A 20,472-nucleotide genomic window follows, 5' to 3' on the forward strand; every position below is an offset into this window, starting at 1 on the left:
CCGCCTGGACGTTCCACCCCGCCAGCCCACAACGGGTGCTCAACCAGCGTCTCCTCACTGATGCGAATCTTGTTTCCTGACCCTGGATACATAATGACCCACAGGTTTTAATTTTATCAAAGAATCCTTTAAAGAATAGCCTAAGTTGCCAGCTATCCTTATATATTCAATAGGATGAAAGGACATGAAGCTCTGGTCAGATACCATGTAGGAACAGGTACTGTGCAAAAAGAGACTGCAACTTCAGAATCGCTTTCAACCCCCAAAGCTGACGTCCTCTGGGGTCAGAACAGTGGGGATGTGGCCCAGAGACAGGCTGGGACCAGAGGGAAAGGGCTGGTCCCACCGAGAGTCAGGACCACGAGAGGGGTCGATGGCTGCCTCCCTCCGCCCAGGACATAGCAGAGACCACCAGCACACTGGCTCACCAGGACCAGGTGGGGTCTGGACGCCCTGTGGTGCCCAGTGATAGATCTTGGAATCCTGGGGAGGGTCAAGGCAGCGGCTATTTACCAACAGTTATGGAAGTATGGCAATCTTTTTACCATGGGCACTGCCAGCCACGCTGATGCACGCCAGCTGCCTGGGCAGCCTGCAGACAACCTGGCTGAGCCACTGAGGTGCAAACGAGCCTGTGACGCCTGGTTCTCATGGGTGGTGAGCAGCGAGGCCCTTCCATTCACGGCACTGCTGCTGGGCACACCCACGTGAGCCTCAGGTCCTGAACTGGATGGCTGACTGGTGGTTCTGCCTACCCCCCTTGAGGGTGGCACACAGGCCCTCGTGGACCTCAGAAGCCGAGCTCTGCATGGACACAGGGTGCATCCTGGGGACCACGGCTGCAGCATCTTCTCCATTAGGCAGGGCGCTGGCCTCTCTACCTCTACTGAGCCGTGAGCCTCCAGCCTCATAAAGGATTTTGACAGCCTCACCCTGTGCCTTTCTTCTCGCCTTGTCTTTCCTCGGATTGTGATTGGTTAATAGAGAATAGTAAGGGTGGAATTTGCCTCTTTTTAGTGGAGAGGGTTTGAGTGCTGGGCAAGTATCGTCTTCCTCACTTTCGCTCAAAAATGCCACATGCCTTCTCTGCCCCCTGGTCACAGCACCGTCCCCACCTTCACAGGGCCTCTCCTGACATCTTCACCCCTTCCCCCGTACCCAACTTTAAATCCCACCTCCCCCAGGAAGCCTCCCCAGACTCTCAGGATGCCCCGCACCCACCTCAGAACACATACTAAGGAATCACCCAGCTGGCCTACACGGTCTTGAGGGCAGCAAGCGTGTTCCCCACAGTGTAGACTGCACGGGCCTGGGCAGGGACGTGGATGGTCTCAGGACTCGGGTGGAAGCTGCTGGAGACACCGGTCCTGCCTCCCCCACTCCCTTTCCCATTCTCTCGAAAGGTCCAACACATCCACAAGTATTAGGAGCCTCTGCTTCAGGAGTATGAAGCAGGAGGCACAGTTCTGCCTTCAGGGTGGTAACTGATGCTTAACAAGGAGAAACTGCCCAGAGGATCTAGGCCTGCAGCTCAGACTCAGGGCAAGGAAAGAACAGGAGAGGGGTCGTGCCGGGGCTGATGCTGGATGAAGAGGACGGTGGGGTGGGATGTGGCTGGGAGCTGGCGGAGGGAAGAGAAGCATGGGGCCGGGCTACCCAGGCTCAGTCTACTCCAGGGCTGTCCCTCCCCTGAGGCAGCCAGAGCAGCAGAGTCCCCTCCCTGGACAGGGCCCCCAGGGGCCACGTTCCCAGCCAGTTCCCTGGGGAGACCAACCCCTCAGCAGCCTTCCCCAGGCCCCAAATCTCCCCAGTCGGGCCTCCTCTTCAGCTTGTACCTCTCTGCCAGGGCCCTTCCCCCTCCTGCTCCCTGCCTCCCCAAGAGCCAGCAGGGGTCCGTGGCAGCCCTGACCACACCATGTGCCTGGAACAGAAGTGGCTGAAAGCTGAGCTGGCGCTACAGGGACTTCTACCAGTGCAGGCTCTTAGCCTCGTGGCTTCTGACATTCCATTAGCATGAGTGACCCAGAGTGGAATTTCTCAACTCGACCACATCCTTTCTGGGCTGGGGTGAGCGCTTCAACAGTCACCCTCCAGTTGATGGTCGGATCCTTTGCTCCCGGATCCCAGGAGGCTCCAGATTAGCTCCTGAGATTTCCGTGCAGTGCAGCACGGCCAGAACCACCTTCCTCAAAAGGAGCGCTGCCCAGACCACCGATACCATTGATCTAAGTGCCTTTGTGCGCCACCTCCCATTCCTGCCACTGCTCCCCCGATCTTGGGCACCTGTGTGTGCCCACTGGGTACCAGCAGCTCCCTGGACTGCAGGACAGGCTCCTGGGCTCATCCGGGCTTTCACATCGTTGCCCTGACTGGTGCTCCCCCTCCCCCTCTGACATCTGGCCCACTTAACCAGATGTGACCGTCTGACTTTCTATGTGTCCCCATGGGGACTATACATTACCACCCCCCGCCCCCACAGTGGCCATCCACGCCTCTAACTCGATGCTGAACTCTCTCCGCCTGGCAACGCGGTCAGCAAACAGCCCCACTCCTTGCCGTTCTGCTAACACAACCAAACTGCTGGCCCTGCTGGAGATCAGGGCTCCTCCTCCAACTCATCTGCTAGGACAGGTGACCTCATTCTTCAAACGGTGGTACAAGAAGGCTGGCAGAGCCCTGGGTGCCCCTGTGGCTGGTGGGGCCCACACCGCAGGCCACAGTCTCATCAGGACACTTGCTTCTTGGGTGGGGCTGTGGGGAGGCTGCTGGCAGTAGGGGCTGGGGTGCAGAAGGCAAGCCTGGGCTCCCCACCCCCTTTGACCAGCCCAGCTCCTGGCATACCTCTTCTATATGCTGAAGGAAATGAGTCTAAAATGTCATTTGAAGAAAGGATTCTGAGACTTTAAAAAAACTCCCACTATTTTATCTTTTTTCTTTTTAGGGCTGTATCTGTGGCATATGGAAGTTTCTAGGCTAGGAGTCAAATCAGAGCTTCAGCTGCCAGCCTATACCACAGCCACAGGAACGCCAGATCCAAGCCACGTCTGTAACCTATGCTGCAGCTTGCAGCAATGCTCGATCCTTTAACCCACTGAGCGAGGCTGGGGATCAAACCTGCATCCTCACGGATACTAGTTGGATTCTTAACCTACTGAGCCACAAGGGTAACTCAAAAACAAACAAACAAACAAAAAACCCCCACTATTTTTTGTGTGTGTGTCTTTTCTAGGGCCACACCCACGGCATATGGAGGTTCCCAGACTAGGGATCTAATCGGAGCTGTGGCCACCGGCCTACACCAGAGCCACAGCAACACGGGATGCGAGACGCATCTGCTACCTATACCACAGCTCGCAGCAACGCCGGATCCTTAACCCACTGAGCAAGGCCAGGGATCGAACCCGAAACCTCATGGTTCCTAGTCGGATTCGTTAACCACTGTGCCATGACGGGAACTCCTAGGACAATCTTCATTCAGCATTTAATTACACACACACACACACACACACACACACACACTCTCCCATGTACACACAAACACACACTCACACATTTTTCTCTTTTGCCACATAGGCTTAGGCGTTTAACAAGGAAGATAAATCAAGCATTTTGTAATACGGATCCTCCAGAAACAGTTCGTGGCTAGTCTTGCCTATAGGTGTTAAAAGCACCCTTGATCTTGCCCTGGGTCCTGCTGTACAGCCCCACCTGCATGACCACGGCCTGCAGGACAGGATCCTACCTCCCTCCGTGTCAGTGGCCTCGCTTCCCCAGTGCCTGCACGGAGCTGACACACGGCACCCACGTAGCTTAATACTGTAAAAACGTGTGTCGTTACAACCGCCCAGCCATGTCCTGGGTCTCGAAAGCCACGTAAAATCAGAGCCAACTTCTGATGGCGCCACACCCCGCTGCTGGGTCCTGGCTCAGAGGCAGGTGAGGCCTCTGCTCGTGGACGCCTATGAACCGCAGAGGGGCTGCACTCACGCAGCCAACAAGCAGAGAGCTGGCTGATTTGGTTTTCAGCTGTCCAGAAGCAGCTTCCTAGGGCCAGGGGCAGCAGGGGGGAACAGGGAGTTCTGGACATGACATGAAGGCGTGTGGCTCCTTGTGACGGGGGGTCCTCAGCCCAGAGGATGGTCACCCAGGTGGGGCCAAGAGTCCACCTGAGGAGAGTCTCCAAGACAGGAAGGCCAGGATAATGCAATCCGATGGCCCTCCGACTCTCTGACAAAAGCCATTCCCAGACAGGAATGGCCACACTGCTGTCCTGACCCTGCACTGGGACGTCATTCAGTGGACAGACACTGGCCCCGCAGTGAGAAACCTGAGCCAAAGGCCCAGCTTTGCTGCCACCCTGCTGGGCATCTCACAGGTTCCAGGCCCGTGAAACGGGAGTGCAGTCTTCTGCCCTGTCTGCCCCGGGCTCCTGCAGGATGAACTGGGATGACCCAGAAGCAGCAGCTGAGAAACCCACAGCTGTACTAAGTCCTCAAGCATGGACCTGCCTGGGGCTCGGGGAAGAGATTCCTTTGAAAACACAGGCCTAGAGTTCCCATTGTGGCTCAGCGGGTTAAGAATCCATGAGGATGCAGGTTCGATCCCTGGCCCGGCTAGGTGGGTTACAGATCCGGCGTTGCCATGAGCTGTGGTGTAGGTCGCAGACGCAGCTCAGATCCCTTGTTGCTGTGGCTCTGGCGTAGGCCGGCAGCTACAGCTCCGATTCCACCCCTAGCCTGGGAACCTCCACATGCCACAGGAATGGCCCCAGAAAAGGCAAAAAGACAAAACAAACAAACAAACAAAAAAAAAACCACCTCCATATGCCGCAGGTGCAGCCCTAAAACAAAATAAATAAATAAAAATAAGAATAAAAACGTGGGCCTCGCAGACGCTGAAAAGCAGTGTCCCAGCCAGGTGTCTCTGAAGGCTCTGAGAACCCCAGAGCTTCACAGCATGTTCAGCAAGGCAGGTGGTCCTCCTCACAGCTCCTGGGCCCAGAGACGGGCATGAGAAGGGAAGAGGCACAAAGGGGACAAGCGGAGCCACAGCCAACACTCTCAGGGCCAAACAACCTTGGCTGTGAACCCTCTTGCAAGTACTTCCCTGTTTCTTAGATGCGGAATAAACTTTTTTTTTTTTTTTTTTTTTTTTTTCTTTTTAGGGCCACACATGCAGCATATGAATGTACCCAGGCTAGGGGTCAAATCGGAGCTACCACTGCTGGCCTATGCCACGGCCACAGCCACTGGATCCTTAACCCACTGTGCGAGGCCAGGGATTGAACCTGCATCCTCATGGATATTAGCCAGGTTTGTTTCCACTGAGCCACGATGGGAAGTCCAACACTGAGGTCTTTTAAGGCCTCACACCTTGGCCACACTGCCACTGCTGCATCTGTAGGCAGATGTGAACGTGAGTGTTCTTTCTGGGGAAGGTGAAGGAGCAAAGGTCAGCGGCAACACCATGCCCTCTGTCTCCACCGCAGGGCTGAGGCCGCTGGGGCTGAGCGGAGAGTCAGCTCTCTCCACAGACATGTGCACCCTATTCTTAGCAAGGAGGCCCAGTGCAGCCGCAGGTCCACCGTCTAGGAGCTCACGCCCTCCCTAACTGCCGTGACAGCCCTGGCAGCCCACACCAGCCACCCCAGGCCAGGCTCAGGGCTTCCTCCGCCGCCATCCTCACCGCACACCTCATCTGCCACTATGCTCTGGACAAGGCTGGGACCTACCACCTTCCGAGTCACCTGCACAGGCCGGCACCTGGGGCCAGAGGCTGGTGCTCATCAGACCTGAACAGAGCCAGGCCCTGCTGAAGGATCTCAGCCCTGCCATCTGTCCGCGCCTGGGCAGCCTTCCTCCCCTGGGGAAAGACAGAGACCAGTGAAGTCAGCGTCCCTGGGTATCACCACCGGTCACTGGCTTTGCCAGCCTTCCCGGTGGCCCCAGCCAGGGGCTGAGGCTGGAGGACCCAGGGGAAAGCATGGGTGGGCCTGGTACCCGCCTCCCCTTCCCCTCTCTTCTCCCAGGCCCTGCCCTGCCTGCAATCCTGAGCTGGGATCAGTCTGCTAATTATTTGTCAAAGGATGGAGCCTTGGAGCGATTCTCATTGGAGGCAAAGACAAATCATTTCTTTGCATTGCTGTGAGGACGCAATAGCTTAGGGTGGGCTTCCTCAGATTGGGGTGAACATGAGCCTTTCCAAAAAAATTTTTTTTCTTTTAAAAAGAATTATTTTGTAAACGGGGGATATTTTTGTGACAACAGTTCTGGCTAAGCAAGCACTGTCATCGTGTCCATTGCTCTCACCCAAGGCCTCCAGTCATCTTCCCGTGTGCCACCCCACCCCCCCGCCCCAGCCCCACTGCTCACCCCAGCACCCAACTCTTGGTGGCAGGGGGATGCTGGCAGAGCTGAGCTGGCTGCAGGGAAGGACAGGGGTTGTGTGGGTGGCAAGCACGACGGGTCCACATTTTTCACTTTCATGTTCCTTAAAAGAAGTTCCCTATACATTTGACGCAGCACGGGCAAGAAACACTTGAACACCAGAACTGCTGTGAACCTGAGGGAGTCACTCCCCGTCAAACAGGAGGACATTGTGCTGAAACAGGGCCTTTGGCATCAGGCAACATGGGTCCCCTTCCCGGCCCTGCTGTCTCCTAGCAGGTGCCTTTGCCTCTCTGAACTCAATTGGCTGTTGAACAGGGGCCACAATGGTGCCACCAGGAAGGCTGTTAGGAGGACTAAGGGCAACAGAAACTTTAAAGGCAGCCACCCCCGGTGCCTGGCCACCCCCTGAGCAAGGTCAGTGGGCATCCTGAGATGGCTCCATCATTACCAGTCTTCCCTCCCAGACCCTGCGCTCGGTCAGGGACCATGTCTTTCTTTCTTTCTTTCTTTTTTTTTTTTTTTCTTTTTTTTTGTCTTTTTGCCATTTCTTGGGCTGCTCCTGCGGCATATGGAGGTTCCCAGGCTAGGAGTCGAGTCGGAGCTGTAGCCGCCGGCCTACACCAGAGCCACAGCAATGCAGGATCCGAGCCACGTCTGCGACCTACACCACAGCTCACGGCAATGCTGGATCCTTAACCCACTGAGCAAGGCCAGGGATCAAACCCGCAACCTCATGGTTCCTAGTCGGATTTGCTGAGCCACTGAGCCACGACGGGAACTCCAGGGACCGTGTCTTTCTTATCTTTGAATCCCCAGCGTCTCACCCAATGTCACTCAACAAGTCTTTGTTGGGTAACAGAAGAAGGAAGTTGAGTCACAAGGATTCACTGAGGCTGGGAAAGCTGCAGGGGCCCCAGGACCAGGACCCGAGGAAGCAAAGCTGAAAAGCAGCCTGCGGGAACTCACCCCTCTCCCGGGTCCCACTGCCCCATCGGTGCATTCTCAGGTCCCCCGGCCCCGGCTCCTGGCCATGGCAGGAGCCCCGCCAAAGAGGGGGAGAGGGTGGCAGCAGGTAGGGTGAATACACAAAAGGGGCAATTATCTCTTTAAAGGACAGTAATTACTAATTCCAGCTGATGGCTGTGCTGCGTTATTTTAATGAAGAGTTCTATTTTTATAGAAAACACATAATTGAGTGGAAAAAGCAGGCTATTCTCTGAGTCAGGCAGCCACGCCTCTGGAAAGTAAGTCCTCAGCCAGGAGGCCAGAGCCTGTGCACCGCCTGGAGCTCTACAGGAAGTAGGGCTCCTCTGGGAAACTAGGGCCCAAGTCGGCCGACCCAAGTTCAAATCCCAGCTTCCCTGCTAGTTATGGGACCCCACCCCCTCACCCTCATGCTGGCCAGTCATTTTGCCTTAGAGCTTGAGCTTCATAGCTATAAAATGGAAATGACAGGGTCGCTAAGCTCTGATGGTTGTTATGTGCAAATAACATACATAATGGCTTCAGTCCACCTGGGTCCTCTTGTTATGACTTACTGAGCCCGTTATACACAGGTGCCTACTTATGCCCTCTGCGCCTCTGTTTCCTCACCCGGAAAGTGGGAGTAACCATTCCTACACCTCCCAACGTTCCTGTAGCGGCTCAGCGGTAATGAACCCAACTAGGATCCATGAGGACTCGGGTTCACTCCCTGGCCTTGCTCAGTGGGTTAAGGATCTGGTACTGGTGCAAGCCTCGGTGTAGGTCGCAGAGGCAGCTCAGATCCTGCATTGCTGTGGCTGTGGTGTAGGCCGGCAGCTGCAGCTCTGATTCGACTCCTGGGAACTTCCATATGCCGTGGGGGTGGCCCTGAAAAGACCAGGAAAAAAAAAAAAAAGAAAGAAAAAAAGAGTTAATGCACGAAAAGTGCTTAGAGCAGTGCCTGGTGCAGAGGAGCCCTGGGTGTCCCGCTGTGGTACTATTATTGAAGCGCCTGGAGTTCAAGCATATTGGGGTTGTTCAGCCAATCAGCTGGCTTGGGTTCTAGTTCCTGGTTTGCCACTTGTCAGCTGACCCTGAGATAGCAGCTAACTTTCCTGTTAAGCCGTTTCACTTTTAGAGTAGGAGGGTTATAAACACTAAATCAAACCCAAACAATAACCAAACCAGGTTAAGGGGATGTGAGAGCACTCTGAGGGCTGTAAGAAGCCGACACCCCCATGTGTCATCCCCCCTCACTCCCCAACCCCGCCACTTCCTTAGAGAACAAACAAAACGACAACCAGGGTCTCCCCGTGGGAGGGGCTACTGGTGTGCTGGGTGCCCCACCTTGGGTTTCCTGCAGGGAGGAAGGGGAGCCAGAGGATAGACCTTCTCTGCCCTGCAGGTGCCTCCATGCCCTCAGGGAAGCTCAACCACACATCCAAGGCAACTAGGAAACAGAAGAAGCATCTGATACTAAACTGGCTGCCCCACAGCATAGGAAGCTCCCAGCCAGGGATCAGATCCGATCTGAAGCCTCAAACTAAGCCACAGCTGCGACAATGCTGGATCCTTAACCCACCATGCTGGGCCAGGAATCAAACCCATGTCCCAGTGCTCCCAAGCCACTGCCAATCCTGTTGCGCCACAGCGGGAGCTCCTGAGGGGTTCAGTGTTAAGTGTAGGAGCTTCAGGGCAAAGTGGAGCCTGAGGGGAGCCTGTGAGGATGGATTTGGAAGCGAAGCCAGGTAAGGAGGGCACCCCTTGGGATCTGACCAGCAGGGACAGGGATGAAAGCCTGCAGGTGGGGCTCTGAGGTCCCTCCCCTAGCACAGGATGGGCAGTGGGGAGAAGGGGAGGAGCAGTGTCTGTGTAGGAGGCAGCCACGCCCTCGCCTCTAATCAGGCTGTAGTCACCGGGTGCTCACTCAGACCTGCAAAGCCAGGAAGTGCTCAAGGACACAGGCCTCCCAGACTCCACCAGGGCAATGAACTGATTACGCTCCCACGCACTTGCTCTTTGAGGGTGTTACTTTTTTCTTTTTTTGGTCTTATTTTTAGGGCCGCACCTGCAGCATAGGGAGGTTCCCAAACGAGAGGTCAAATTGGAGCTGTGGCCGCCAGCCTGTGGCAGAGGATCCTTAACCCACTGAGCAAGGCCAGGGATCGAACCTGTGTCCTCATGGATGCTAGTCAGATTCGTGTCCAATGAGCTGCAATGGGAACTCCAAGGGTATTATTTTAAAGCCCTAAGAGGAACGGCCTCCCTGAAAGGGAGAGGGCCATAGGCCCGTCTTTATTATCTTCCCATGGACTAACCCCTGCCTTGGAAGGGACACTTACGGCAGCTTTTCTCAGCTCTAAAAACCCATCATTTTTCCTTGGTTCTGTTTTTTCTCAGCTCTGAAAACCCATCATTTTTCCTTGGTTCTGGAGGAATACACCGACCCATGTCCCCTAATCTTTCAAGGTTTGCACTGACGCTCTACCTCATAATGAATTCATTCAATATGCTTTGACTTTGAAGCTTTAAAATTGAGAGCCCGCAAGCTTCTGCCTCCAGGATTAGCACCTCTTTGCTTCAAAGCCCTGCCCCACCTGCAGAACAGCCACCAGCACCCACAGCACACCCTTAGCTTTCCTGACAGATGTCTGAACCAGGGGCCTTCCGGCCCGGCTTCCTTCAGAGGCAGGTCACCTCCAGTTACCACTGGACACAAATTCTTAATCTTGAAATATATGAACCAAACCCCACAGACCCATTCCAAACTCATTCCAGGGTGGAAGAATTTCCAGAAAGCAGGTACTTCAACGGAACAAATGTTTGCTCCAGCGCAGCATAAGACACCAAGAAGCAAACACCTTGGTCTTGGTCTATAATCTCTACCCAGGGAGCAGACCTGGGGACCTAAGACCACCCACTGCAGGGGCAGGGGCAGCCTTACTTCATGGGCATGAAAAAGCCTCCTGGATCCTTTCCCAGGGACTTGGGGATGGGCCACGCCTGCTTGAAAACCAAAGGCTCCGGGAACACAGTGCCTGCCTCCAGCAAATGTGGATCCTCCAGGAGGATCAGGAAGCAAAGGGCTAACCACTTTATTTATTTGTTTTTTTAGGGCTGCACCTGCAGCATATGGAAGTTCCCAGGCTAGGGGTCAAATGGGAGCTACAGCTGCCGGCCTATGCCACAGCCATAGCAACGCAGGAACCAAGTCGCATCTGTGACCTACGCCACAGTGCATGGCAGTGCTGGATCCTTAAGCCACTGAGTGGGGGCCGGGGATCAAACCCACACCTTCATGGACACTAGTCAGGTGGGTTACCTCTGAGCTACAAAGGGAACTCCCCCAAACCACTTTCAAACAAAGAATTCCTTTTGGAAAGCCTGCAAATACCTGTCTGTCCCCCCTTTCCCTCTTCTTCCCCAAATCAAACCCCCTGGATCATCTACCCTCCTAGCTGGAGTGTAAGCAGAAGCCACAGAGAGAGTGAGGACACTAGCAGACTGCAGTGTCACACAGTGAGGTCACAGGAGGCTCCACAGAACAACCAGAGAAGGGACATGCTGAATGTCAACCCAGCTTAGCTGAGCAGGAGCTGACCTTTGGGGAAGAGTGGGCCGGTGCCCATGATTATGGCTGGCTTAACACTCCCATCAACCACATGCCCTGCAAGTTTACCCTGCGGCTCTTGTCCTCACCAGGGACTGTGGCAGCCAAAAATGTCTAATGAACCTGGCAAGGTGAAAAACTCTGTTTGTGCTAATACCTTTGATTCCAGCCCCCTCGCTGAAGCACTGGTATTTTAAGTGTCCTTTTGATCTATGGCAAGTCCCTAATAAGAACCATCCAGCAAACATGCCGAGTTTAAGGCGGAGATATTCACAGAAGCTCCAGGCCTCCGATCATTTCTGCACGACTGGACATTTAACACACGCAAACCTAAGAAAAAGGTGAGGCTGGCCAGGTAGGGAATCAGAGGGGAGCCCTTGAAGCTGACGTTGGCCTTAGCCGGATTCAGCCAAGGTCTGGCCCCAGCTAACACCTAGTCTGTCAACTCAAACATTTTCCAAAACAGCCCAGGTTTCCTGGGGGAGATGCTGTGACTGGTTCCATTTGTTTCTACGTGGCGAGCTCTGGCTTGTCAAGAGGGCCATATAGCTCCTGCTCTGGGGAGCGCTCCCTAGGGCTCCGACACCCCTTCCCCCAGGACCTTCCAAGTGTTCCAGGACCTGGGCTGGGCAGAAACTCCCAGGCAGAGTGGGAGGAGGTGGCCCTGCCACCGAGGGGAAGGGAAGGACAAACCAGTTGGCTCCTCTTCTGCCAACCAACCCATGGCCTGGGCTTTCAAAACCGGTCTGGCAGGCTGCCAGGCCCAGGGTGGGAGCAGTGACTGACGGACTGGTTATTGGAAAGCTCCCATCATTAGCCCAGGAATGTTGTTTGGTTACTATGGCGACCGTCCCCTGACAAGCGGCCTGACTAAAGCACAAGGAATCTGTTACCTAAAACCAGCACCCGACGGAGTCCGTGGCTTCGGGAACCAAGCTTATCAGCAGCCTGTTCCCCATGACCCTCCCAGCTGAGTCCCAATCCGGAGAAGCGACCCACACACAGGCATCTCTGCGCTGGCTGCTGGACCTCTCCCATTCCGAGGCCTGATCTGGCTCGGAACCCAGCTCCAAACAGGGAGCCTGCTGCCCCCTTGAGGCCCCCTACACACCGGCCAGCGACAGCCCGGCCTGCCCATGTGTCCAGGGCTTCTTAGCCTGAAGCCCCTGGGATTTCAGGAAGCTGCTTGGGTGTCTGGGTGCCCCCCCCAAACACCCCGTGCCAGGTTCACGCTGTCCCCACAGGGCATTGTTCTCTGCCTCATCACGTTCCTGCCTTTTGAAACGCAAGCTCTGTTAACCAACGGCCGCCCCGCCGCACGGAAACTGAGATCCTCTTTGCTTTGCCTTCTAATCCCTGAATTCAGGAGGGTTTTCAAAAGTCAACTCCACGAAAGCTGGGTTTTTCTCCCGGAGGCTTAAGTCTCCCCGTAGGAATGGTGACCTCTTGGGCAGCTACGGAGCCCGAACACCTTATCACAGCAGCCCCCTCCCCACCGCCTGGCCCATGGCCTGCACTGCCTCCCTCACAACCCAGATCACAGCCTTACACTGTTTGTGGACCATCTTCCAGACCCGCACCCCCACCCCCACCCGCCCCGCTGTCCTTGATCCCAGTAGTAAAACCGCTTGTGCAATCTTTTCTTATCTGAGTCTCACAAGACCTTGGAGGTAGAGGGAGGTCGGACAGATGGGAGCCTTTAAGCAGAGGAGAGGATGGAGGCACGTGAAGGAGGGGCAAGCTGGAGGTGGCACAGGCAGGGACCTGCTATGGCTCCCGCGTGGGGACAGGCTCACGAGGACAGGGGTCTGTGCCACCCACCAGCATCGCCTGTGCCAGGCCTCCTCCACCCCTGACACCACCCTGCCAGCCTCTCCTTCACTAAGGCAGCCTGTGCAGAAAGGAAGCGCCTCAACAGGTCCCAGCCACCTGACACAGCCATCGGCAGGGCACTGGGTGGCAGACAGACCCAGACCACAGGCCTTTAAGTGCTTAGAATACAGACCTTGTTGGGGATGCTGAGGTCAGGGCGAAGGGGATTGATTTTTTTTTTTCCCCTTTGGCCGCAGTGATATTTATGGGGTGAGAGGTTTAATTAACTGCCGTGGCAACAGCTGGAGCCACACACAGCGTGTTCCCAATGCAGGGAGCAGCTGGAGTGGCAGGATGCAGTTTCAACTGAAGAGCAATGACATTCTTCAGTGATCCCTGACCGGTAATGGACTCAATGACATTTCCTGCTAATCCATGGGTTTCATCTGTGGGGAAAAGTTACTGACTTATTTGCAAAGAGCTAGGGTCACTCCGGAGTACTGTGTGGCAGGGGGAGCTTCCACCCCCAATCCCAACTCTCTCTCCCTCTCCCTGCTCCCTATTTTTTTAAGGTTTTTTTGGTTGGTTGGTTTTGGTGTTGGCTTAAGACAACAGAACTATATGCTCTCACAGTTCTGGAAGCCAGAAGCCCCCTACGTATTTTTTTCCAGTTAGTTTGGCAGCCTTTAGGGCTGGCCCAGATCAAGAAGGAGCCCCTCAGGGTCTGGATGTGAGGGCCCCACGGTGGCTCAGAGATGAAGAACCTGGCTCTATTTCTCTATCCCCGCAGCCCCTGGATGGGCAGACCTCATAGAGTGAGGCATCCCGGGCTGCTGGGATGCTCTGGTCCCCAGGGCTCCACAGGAGGTCCCTCTGCAGGAACAGAGTAACAGAGGTGCCCCGAGGAGGCCTCTGAGGCTCTTCCTTCCTTAGGCTGGGACCTCAGAGGTGTCTTCTTAAGACCGCAGCCCCTGAGAGGCCCTGGCTCTGTGGTGTTTGGATGGGGGAGCGCTGTTCCCATGGCAGATGCTGCCCCTTCAGAAGGCTCCTGCCTGCAGAAGTGGGGACGCAGCTGACCCAGAGCAGCAGCTGTCCTGTGCACTGACTGACTGCACAAATCTGCACCCGGGCTTCCCATCTATTTTGGGTTCAGGATCCCTTGGAGGGTTGGCTAAAAGCCACTTCCCTGGCTGCCTGCATGCAGGTGCAAATGCCACAGTTCAGGTACAGGTGCCTCTGGAGGTCCAGAAGTCCACCCACGGAACACCTGGCAGAGTGTCACCAACCTCATGGCAAGGACCACCTCCCCCACTGGCTGGGTGAAGACACTTTGAGTGGGTGAAGCATTTCTGGTGAAGGAGCTGACAGCTGGCACCTGATCGAGGTGGGAGGAGCGGAGGGGTAGAGAGAGCACTTGGGGGAAGCTGATGATGAAGAAGAAGGCTTCCTCGCCCAGCCCAGGAGCCAGGAGCCAGGAGGAAGAGGATGGGCGGCAGAAGGTACCTCCTGATTGGCCAGGGCCGGAGGATGCTGCCCTCACACACAAAGCCTACTCCTACTGTGCCTCACACAGCGTGGGCTTCAAGCAGACTTGCAAAGAATGGCCTTTCTGCAGCAGAAAGCATTCAGCCTGGATGTGCAATAAGGTGGGAGATGCTGGAATGGGGGCTCCTGTACTGGGACCGGGGGGCTGAGGGATGGAGGCAGGAGCACGTGACCAGCCCCCTCACACACACACACACCCCTGGCCTTCCTGGGATGGCTCTGCTCCCCCCTGTTCTGTCTCCACCTGCATGGAAGATTTCACTTGGAAGAAAGACAATGTCTAAGGCCTCTTGTTTCTTCTATGTCACACACTCTGATTCAGGGGCTGGGCAAGGAGCCTTTTCTCAACTCTAGGATTCTAAGCCTGGTCTTGTGACGGGTTTTGTTTCCACTCAACCCTGACAACAGACACACACACACACACACACACAAAGGTGTGCACATACGGCCGGCGGCGGATGGGGGTCGGACCCTGCCAGGTGTGAGGATGGAGCTTGAGAAAAACCCAGGTAACTGGTTCTGGAAGAGGAGGAACTTCATCCTTTGTGTATTTTCATAAAAGTAGAAAATAAGCTTCTGCACAGGAGGTCCTGCTGTACTGCATCTGGGATCAGGTAACCGATCTCTTGTCCACACATGTTGTTTTATCTAGTATGTTGAGCATTCTCTAAGTGACCTGCTTCTCCCCCACCCCTTTTTAGGGCCACGCCCTTGGCATATGGAGGTTCCCAGGCTAGGGGTTGCATTGGAGTTGTAGCCGCTGGCCTGCACCACAGCCAGAGCAACACAGGATCCAAGCTGTGCCTGTGACCTACAGCACAGCTCATGGCAATGCAGGATCCTTAACCCACTGAGTGAGGCTGGGCACTGAACCCATATCCTCACAGAGACAGCATCAGGTCCTTAACCCCTGAGCCACAATGGGAACTCTGCAACCTGCCTTTGGAAATGAACTCATTTCAATTTTAATGATTTCTCAAATGCATGGTGGAGGCCAAGAGCCAGGGCCATCTCCCGGACACTGAGAACAGGCTATGTTGAGCTGGCTATGTACTGTATCTGCATACTCCTGGCCCTGGGCATCTGGGACCCACCTGGCCCAGGACGATGGGGTCAGGTGCCAGGGTGTTTTGGGCAGGGGGGTCAGTCTGGACCCAGGTAAGCAGGGCTGACCTGCAGGGTGAACGCCCATCCTAGGCATTTTTCCCTGGGGCTCCCGCTTTCAGTGGGGACACTGGGAGATTATGGTTGAGATGCTGCCATTCCCAAAGCACCCTGCTTGAAACCTGGTGAGGAGGAAGCCATCCCCAGCAAAGTCCACAGGCAAAGCCACAGCAGCAGCCTCTGAAGAAGGCCAAGGGCACAGGGAAGCCTGAACCCTGCCTGCATGGTCAGTCCCACCCCAGCTGGGCTAAGGATGGACAGACAGATGCTTGGGCTCTCCATGTAGAAGGAACCTTCCCTGGGCTGGACCGGCGGCAGCTTCCCTTGATCACCGATCGGGGCTGTGGCACCCACCAATTTCCTTAATTCTCTGTGAACCTGTTTCCATTGCTGACGTGAGTCACCTCTCAGGGTACCACATTCCTTTCTGCTAAAGGGATATCTGCTCTCTGAATCCCTTTGGCTGGTTCTAAATGGCCCTCCTTCTGGCCCTAAGGTGGGGCACAGTAGAAGTGGGGGTGCTCAGGGCCGCTCCTCCTGGGATCATGGGATTCAGAGAAGCAGGGTCTATTACACCCAGTGTCACCTGCCCAGGGAAGGAGGGCCGAAATCAAGATGACCCCCCTGCCTCATCCCCCGCCCCCCACCCCCCAGAGAGCAAGGCACCCTCTGGCCTCAGCTGCCCAGGAGTCTCTTATTCCCCAATGTCCTGGGTGGGTGGCAGGGGGTCTTCTGTGAATAGGTGAGGACACAGGGGTCTAGGCCTGTCCTGCCCACCACCACCAGGGCCAAGTGCAGCATGAACCCTGCTCCACAGAGACAGGCATCTGGGCAACGTGGTAAACAGGGCTGTGGAGGAGCTGGTGACAGAGGGAGAGGCCAGGGGCACCGGGAGGGATGGTCCCTCTTCCCCTCGATTGCCCGGCCTGCTTGGAAGTAGGTGGATGGCTCACTTGGCCTCCATCAGCCCGGCCAGGGTCATGATGACCTCACACAAGTTGGTGTCCCCATGAGGCGCAAATGCAGAGCCCAGGGCGGGATGGAAGCACCTCGAGCCACACGCATTGGAGCACAGTTTCCTTAGTGGTCCGCGCAGCCCCCCGGGGAGCCTGCAGTTACCACAGAGAGCTCCCCACTTCCCACAGGGTGCCACCCAGCCCAAAACAGAACGCCAGAACCAGGCTCTGACCCCACAGGTCACTGCCCCACCTTGACCCTCCAGCCGGGGGGTGTGCCTGCAGCGGGCACTTCATCCGTGTGTGCTGGCTGATGACATGGCGAGGCAGGGTTGCACACAGCCCCCCAGCTCAGCAGTGTCTGCGGGGAACTCACTTGAAGTTCTCGGGATACTCTGCGATGGCCATGTTGATGACGTCCAGGGCATGCTGGTAGTGTTTCTGGGCGGAGAAGAGGAGCGCCAGCAGGTGGAGCGCGTTGGCATCATCCTTGCACACTTTCAGGGCCTCCTGCAGCTGTTCCATGGCGCTGGAGATCTGCCAGAGAAAACCGCCAGCTTAGCGACCTTCCCCAAGGCTCACACCTCCGCCCCCTCCCCCACCCCACCCCCACCTCCTGGGGTCAGGTGCCAGCCAATGAGGGTGCGTCAGATTCAAGTGAGACCCCGGGCACCGGGGGTGGGGTGAGGGTGAGGTCTGATGAGAAAACACACCCCCAAACAACAGGGCAAGAAGGATCTGCTGTCCTAAGGCGGGCCAGGGAAGCCAGTGCTGTCCCCAGGCAAGAGAGTCGACCCAGAGCGGCAGGTTCACAGTGCACCATGAAGGACTGGCTGCAAAGCGCTTCTTAGACCAGAGAGGCGTGGGGGCCGTGAGGAGACGCCACCCAGACCACTAGCTTCATTCGGATCTCTTCTCTGAGCCTGGTCACGGGGGCTGACAGATAAACAAACGCCACCTCCTCCTCAGGACTCACAGTGGCAAGAGCTTACGCTCTGGGGTTAGATGGGGGTGTGGATCCCAGATCTGCAACCTCCTAGCTGGCGCCTAGGGCAGAGCACTTGGCCTCTGAGCTGCAGTCCTTATGCTGCATAACGAGGATAACAGTTGCAACCTATGACAGTGGCTGAGAGAGCCAGACAAGGGAGGGAAATATCCTGCCGAGTTCTGAGCACACTGGAAAATGTGAGTTTCCTCTTCAAGCCCCCAAAGCCCAGGCAGCAAATGAGCAGGTAAGAAGATCCGTCCTTCCTGTCACGTCCTGAGGGATGTGTTTTCACAGGTGCTCAGGCCTGACAGTTGTGTCGCCTCCTACGACTCCATCCACACCAGGGCCCTCTCCTCCCGGGAACCTCCTAAATCCTCTTCAGAAAAGTCTAGTTATTCCTCAAACCTCAGACCCCAGGCTCCAATACCCCTTGAGGGGCCTACAGCACAGGTTAGCTGCCCCGGTGTGCCTGCCCCTGCCTGGTCTCCATCTGGCCTCTGCCCAAGCTGTGGGCACTACTACCAGGCCCAGTCCTCCCACGGGGACCTCCCTTTATGAAAAGGTCATAGAAAGTAAAGGAGGAAGCTATGGTCAGTGTGGTCGCAGGCTCAGCTTGTCTGAGCCTCCTCAAGGCTGCTCCTACCCTGGGGAGTCTCCAGCGTGGACTCCACCACCCTGGGCCAGGTATCCAAATTTGCAGCCGTCACTGCTCGGACAGCCATGTGTGCTCTGGGCAGGATGGGCTGGAGGGGCTCAAGTCCCAGGCAGGCAGGACCAGCCTAGAGTCCATTCGGGGGCCCTCGACTCTCCCCCTACTCTGAGGCTACCAAGATCTGGGGTCCCCAAGGAAACTGGGTGCCCGGCTCTGCTGGCCTGGCCCAGCCATCTCTCTGGGAGGACAGACACCCTTCATAGGAGGTGACTGAATAATTCAGGATATTAAAAAATGCATCACCCAAGGTTGATCAGGAACTCAGCTGGCAAGAAAAGCACCAGTTCTTTTACAGAAGGCTAAAAATAAAGAGGTCTCGGAGTTCCCATCGTGGCTCAGTGGTTAACGAATCCGACTAGGAACCATGAGGGTGAGGGTTTGATCCCTGGCCTTGCTCAGTGGGTTAAGGATCCAGCTTGCCATGAGCTGTGGTGTAGGTTGCAGACGCGGCTCAGATCCCACGTTGCTGTGGCTGTGGTGTAGGCCGGCGGCTACAGCTCCAATTCGACCCCTAGCCTGGGAACCTGCATATGCCGTGGGACCAGCCCAAGGAATGGCAAAAAGACAGTAAATAAATAAAAATAAAGTGGTCTCAGATATCCTTATGTCTGAGACCCTGGGGGCACCAGAGCAGACAGATGTCCCTGGAGAGAGGGGCAGAGGGGAACCGAGTGCCTCCTCCTGGCTCTGGATGTCAGGGGCCAGGGCCACCGTGGAAGAGGGGCTGGAAACACAGCCCCCTGAACTAAGTGATGACGAGACAAGGGGCCCGAAGTCAATACCAACCAGTAAAACTGACCTCCAGGCCGGTGAACAAGGCTCCAAGGTCCCTGCCTCCTAATGGGACAGGGGAACAGGATCCTGAGAGCCACTTGGGGCTTCTTAACTGGGTCACCGTGGGCTCTGGCGCAGACATCATGCTGACCTGCTCAGTCCCCAGTCCCTGAGCTCAGCAGAGCCTCAGCACCTCAGGTGTCAAATGGGGCCAGCCGTACCCTCCGCTCCAGATGCAGGGGTCGCCCAGGCCATTGTGGGGCACAACAGAACCCTCGCTAGCCAGGCTGCCCGTCTCCTGAGTCTGAGCAGGCTCCTCTCCAACAGTTCTAGCCCTGCTCCCCACTGACCTGTCTGCAGTCCCCGAGTGGTCCAGGGTCCACACTCTCAGGATCAGGGCCCCTGGGAGGTCCTGCTTTGTACAGAGCATCGGCCTGAGGGGCCGAGACACATGTGAAAGCCGAGGCTCTGAGGGGCCCGGGGGGTGGGAGCCCTCCCTCTTTTCTGAAAGGTAACCCGCTGCATGGGTTACTGCCCAGCCTCACTCCCCGAACCAACCAGGGTCCTCTCGGCACCGAGAGCTCAGCTGCTCAGCTGGGAGAAGGCAGGCAGGTGGGCCTGGAGAGCCATGGGTGGTCCCCAGGGTGGGCAAGGTGGTCAGCGGATGGGAGGCTCCCATCAGGCCCCAGAGGTGTCCACTGGGACAAGAAAGCTTTGGGTCCCATAGAAATAGGTCCACATGCCAATCCCTCTGCTCCCCCAGACCTTGGAGAAAGCTCGGCAGAAGGTGAGGACACCCACAAACGCTTCCTGTGGTCACCTGCCAACTTCTCAGGAGAGCAGGACGTTGTAGGGAGGGTAAGGCAGAGAAAAAACCCTTCCTGCGTGCCCACCATGGGCCAGGGCCACATGAGCTGATTTAATCCTCACCAGGCCCCGCTGAGGTGGAATGCCAAGGTGCTCACATAACAGGGAAGGAAACAGAGGCTCAGAGAGGTCAAGTCACTTGCCAAGGGTCACACAGCTGGTAAAAGCAGTGGGGCAGGAGAAGATGAACAGCCCCAGAGACCAGGGTGTTAGGAACTATGAGGACCCACCTGGCGGACGAGGGCCAGCTGCAGGGAGACATAGAGGATGACCTGGGGGTCGCCGGGCGCCAGCTGCTGGGCTCTGTATGGGGAAGGGGAGCAGCAAGTCAGTCACCAAAGGGCAGCTACCAGGGGGTGTGATGGGGGCCTCCAGCACGCCGGCCCTGTGCTGGGCACTGCGGGGAAAAATGTCAGGGATTCTGCCCGGCCCTGCTCTTGGGGGTGCCCAGTGGCTGGGGCAGAAAGCCCAAGGTGGGGGCAGTGGATGCCTAGAGGGCTGGCTCTGGTGGAGGCGGGGGCCGTTGTGGAGGGTAGGACTGGGGGTGGCGGAAGCCCCTCTTCTCTGGGCAGTGGTTGGCCTGGCCGTGGTCTGCTCAGAGCCTGGAGCCTGTCCTCTCCATCACAGACAGAAGGGACCCCTTCCTGAGGATGGAGAGGCTCGGGCTGGCCTCTCTGGGCAAGAAGCCCTGG

At 56.4% G+C, this 20,472-nt stretch overlaps 1 protein-coding gene across 4 annotated transcripts in view; it reads right to left on the reverse strand.

The window, feature by feature from the left end:
- The window catches only part of TTC7A (tetratricopeptide repeat domain 7A), a 134,905-nt gene that overhangs the window by 27,483 nt on the left and 86,950 nt on the right, over nucleotides 1–20,472 (reverse strand). For all 4 annotated transcript variants that reach the window (XM_085019367.1, XM_021087552.2, XM_085019368.1 and 1 more), the window contains 2 exons: nucleotides 20,011–20,083; nucleotides 16,816–16,976 (listed from right to left, as the gene is read on the reverse strand). In XM_085019367.1, the coding sequence (XP_084875493.1) occupies nucleotides 16,816–16,976; nucleotides 20,011–20,083 (234 nt within the window). The remainder of the gene's footprint in view (nucleotides 1–16,815; nucleotides 16,977–20,010; nucleotides 20,084–20,472) is intronic.

This window comes from Sus scrofa, chromosome 3, assembly GCF_054392235.1.
Source record: "Sus scrofa isolate SSC_HxYL_T2T_F1_AM1 chromosome 3, Sscrofa_HxYL_maternal_Yorkshire_Landrace_v2.0, whole genome shotgun sequence".
Classification (NCBI taxonomy): Eukaryota; Metazoa; Chordata; class Mammalia; order Artiodactyla; family Suidae; genus Sus; species Sus scrofa.